The sequence below is a fragment of the Vicia villosa genome, linkage group LG3 (genome assembly GCF_029867415.1).
Source record: "Vicia villosa cultivar HV-30 ecotype Madison, WI linkage group LG3, Vvil1.0, whole genome shotgun sequence".
NCBI classification, from domain to species: domain Eukaryota; kingdom Viridiplantae; phylum Streptophyta; class Magnoliopsida; order Fabales; family Fabaceae; genus Vicia; species Vicia villosa.
The window spans coordinates 43,555,170-43,559,111 of NC_081182.1; the positions used below are offsets into that span (position 1 = coordinate 43,555,170).

General features: G+C 29.6%; 1 protein-coding gene across 1 annotated transcript; it reads left to right on the forward strand.

The window, feature by feature from the left end:
• Positions 1–1,426: 1,426 nt before the first annotated feature.
• Positions 1,427–3,514, forward strand: LOC131655555 (UDP-xylose transporter 3-like). The gene is made up of 8 exons (XM_058925401.1): positions 1,427–1,550; positions 1,643–1,779; positions 1,858–2,042; positions 2,123–2,190; positions 2,292–2,424; positions 2,525–2,686; positions 2,785–3,057; positions 3,143–3,514. Exons 2-8 carry the CDS (start codon positions 1,659–1,661, stop codon positions 3,236–3,238), a joined length of 1,038 nt encoding a protein of 345 aa, XP_058781384.1. The 5' UTR covers positions 1,427–1,550; positions 1,643–1,658; the 3' UTR covers positions 3,239–3,514.
• The last annotated feature ends 428 nt before the right edge of the window (positions 3,515–3,942 follow it).

Below are 3,942 nucleotides of genomic sequence, written 5' to 3' on the forward strand. Positions count from 1 at the left end.
AACATTTACATCTTTGAAATTGGATTGGTTTATCCCTTAATGTGGCTATTGATAACACTTAGACTTTCCACAATGCTTTCAAGTTTTGATACAAGATTGAATGCTCATTTGTAAACTTTGTCCATGGTAACAATCATTTGTGTTTTTACACAAATTGGATGGATAGGAACGATTTCATTTTTATAGTGCTCAAATAACTCTCCATGTTGCCAAGATAAAGATAAGTATTGCCCTTTCCATGAGTGTCAGTCTAGTAGATGGTTACACGACCCATTCTACACATGATCATCCGATTTTACATAGATTTCAAGTCAAGTCTCACCTTTGACTTTCTAATACATGAATATTCGTCTTTCAAATTTATTTATTGACTAGTAATTTGTCTAAAAATGATTATTAAATAGTTTTGAGTAAATTGAATATCTTTTATGCACAGTAAGAGAGATTAATCTCTTAAGTCATATAGAACCATAATGATTTGCAAAGTTCTCCTTGAATAGTGTAATGGTGTTGAATGTTTTTTATATTTGCGATGTTTAGATCTATTCTTTGTACACCTTGTGATAAGTAGAAATCTACCATTTATATAGGATAAATTATTTTATGTCTAATAAATATTTAGCAAAGATTAATCACTCTTAGAATATAGTAGATACTTTGTAATTATATTTATAACATTGTTACATACACAGGACAAATAATTTTTGCTTTATAAAAACATCAAAGTTTAAAGTAAAGATGAGTATCATCACTTTATGTTAACTCACTCTAAAGTGAGAGATTCACATGTATCTCATCCATTAAAAAAGTAAGTGTTAGAACAAGTGATAACAAAATTAATCCGACAATCCTCTAGAATAAATAGTTGTTGCAATTTTGTATGTGTTTTAAGCGTTAAGAATAACAAATTTGATTTATACTCATAAAAATTATTGTCGCCGCATAAAATATTACATATGTTAACTAAATTATTTATAATTCTAAAAAAATATTAATAAATGAATCACATTTATTTAGTTTGAGATATACAAAGACTAAAGTCTGCATGAATGACATGGGCACATGACACCCAAATATACCATATACATTGAATAAAATCATGTAAATACATTATTATCATACATAAATAACAATGAAAAATGCAGATAAAATCATATACATTCAATAAAAATTAAATGCATTCAATAAAATTTAAGACATTTTTAAAAAATATATCCGGCATAAATCTAGGGGTTTGATTGTGAGTATATCTTATATGAGATTATGGCAACCTAAACCTGAATCACTATATTTTCACCTATCATCAATTTTGAGATGAAAAAAGTGAGGCGAGCATCGCAAAACCAAGAATATTTTAGTAAAGTTTCAACAAAAATTAGTGTTGAATATTAATTAGCTTTTATTTGTTTGAAACTAAAATTAAACTTTTTAATTCTCTTCTCCTCTTTGCAAATTGCAACAAACAACCATCACCACCTTCACAAACCCCAAGCATTGTCACCTTCACAAACCCCAACCATTGTCACCTAACTCCAGTTCTCATTTCTTTGGTTCGGTTTCGTTAACCTTGTCATTTGATTATCTGATTTATTTTTCTGTATAGCAATAAAATTTCATCACCTTATCATAATTTTTTCTTCAGAATAACAAAGAAGAAGATGGGAGAGGGAGAAAAATTTCAGTTGGGGACTATCGGTGCGTTGAGTCTATCGGTGGTTTCATCTGTGTCCATTGTCATTTGTAACAAGGCGTTGATGAGTTCACTACATTTTATTTTCGGTAAGTTTGTTAAGGTTTTGATTGTTTCAAAATGTTGATAAAATACCAAATGATTTTTTGTGGATTCTCATGCTACAGCTACAACTTTGACAAGTTGGCATCTTCTTGTTACATTTTGTTCTCTTCATGTGGCACTAAAAATGAGACTTTTTGAGCACAAGCCGTTTGATCAAAAAGCTGTGATGGGATTTGGAATTCTCAATGGAACTTCAATTGGACTTTTGAATTTGAGCTTGGGTTTCAATTCTGTTGGCTTCTATCAGGTGATTTTTTTTAAGTCTTTATTGTGTTCAAGAATTTTTTTCAAGGTTTTATGAATAAACTTTATTTCATATGCATTTAGATGACAAAGCTAGCAATAATTCCATGTACCATTCTTCTGGAGATCCTTTTCCTTGGCAAGAAATTCAGGTCTTATTTATCCTTGATTCATTTCTATATTGGTTCATCACATTCGTCATTTGTTAATGTTTCAAGGCATCTAATAGTTCTTTATGTTTCTATATCTGCAGTAGAAGAATACAATTTTCCCTTGCAATTCTTCTTTTCGGTGTTGGAATTGCAACCGTTACGGATTTGCAGCTTAATGCACTAGGATCTTTCTTATCTTTTCTAGCAGTGATAACAACTTGTGTTGCTCAAATTGTATCCTTTTAAGTTCATTAGAAAAAATGATTATTTTTAGAATTTTTCATTTGTGTGTTTATTATAATATCTTGTTAAGATCTTAACAAGCACATTTCAGATGACAAATACGATCCAGAAAAAGTTTAAAGTTTCTTCTACTCAACTTTTATATCAAACATGTCCTTATCAAGCAGCAACCTTGTTGATAATCGGGCCATATTTGGATAAAGTTCTCACTGACCTAAATGTTTTTTATTTCAAGTACACTACACAAGTCACGGTGAGATTAAAATAACTCCTCATGTGTTATTTATTGTTGAAATCAAAATCCTCCAATTTACTAATGAATTTTTTGCTTTTTTATTTTATGTATTGCAGTTTGTCATTGTTCTCTCATGCCTTATTTCTATCTCAGTAAACTTTAGTACATTTCTTGTAATTGGAAAGACATCTCCAGTCACTTATCAGGTTCTTGGACATCTTAAGACATGTCTTGTATTAGCTTTTGGCTACATTATTGTTCGTGACCCTTTTAGTTGGAGGAACATATTGGGAATTTTGGTGGCCATGGTTGGGATGCTTTTATATTCGTACTCTAGCATTCTTGAGAATCAACAAAAAGCAGCTGAAACTGCATTACAAGCATCACAGGTTTGTTCGTATTCACTTGCTTTTTTTTATTGGTTATTCAATATGAGAAACTAGTTTCTGATTTCTTTTTATATGAAATTTGTAGGCAAGAGAAGATGAATTGGATCCTCTCATTAATGTGGAAAATGGAAGTGCAATATTAAACAAAAGGCCCCTTGTTTGGAACAAAGAAAAAGACTAGTTGTGTATGAATATTTACAATGGCCTGTGAGAATAGTATATCAAATTATAAAGAAATTTTATCCTTAGTTAGAAAGTTTGTAAAACTCAAATGTTAAGTGGGTGAATTGATTCAATCCGTACTATTAATTTAGCATTATGTGCATTGGTAGCCAACCAATAACATACTAGTAGGGGAAAGAAATCTTAGATATTGTCTAAGTTTGAGCCAACAAAATTGGATATTTTTCACATTATATTACATATATAAAAACATTTCAAAATTTTATTTATTGAATTATTGAATAATCATGTATTGAGATTGTAGCATGAGCATTTCAAAATTACACTCTCTTTATTTTGATATTAGCATGAGTTCACAAACCATTAGACAACTTTTCTATGTATTATATGTAAAAATTAACAATTAGAGTTTGAAGTACTTGTACTTCTTTGAAATTAGTAAATGCATCTCTTTATTTGAAAAGTATAAAATTTCTAGAAATGCCACTTATTAAAGACTTTGAATATAGTGTGCATGTCTTGAGATAATATTTTTCTCATAGTAAGTTCAAGGTGTTTACGAACATGGAACTTATATGAGGAGATTAGTTTTAAATTTTCTATAACTAATTTTTGTTAGGGAGCTTCATTTTCCTTTCAAAATCATATCAAGATAAAGACTATACATCTTCACACGCACTAAGGAAAAAAGTCTTAATTAGT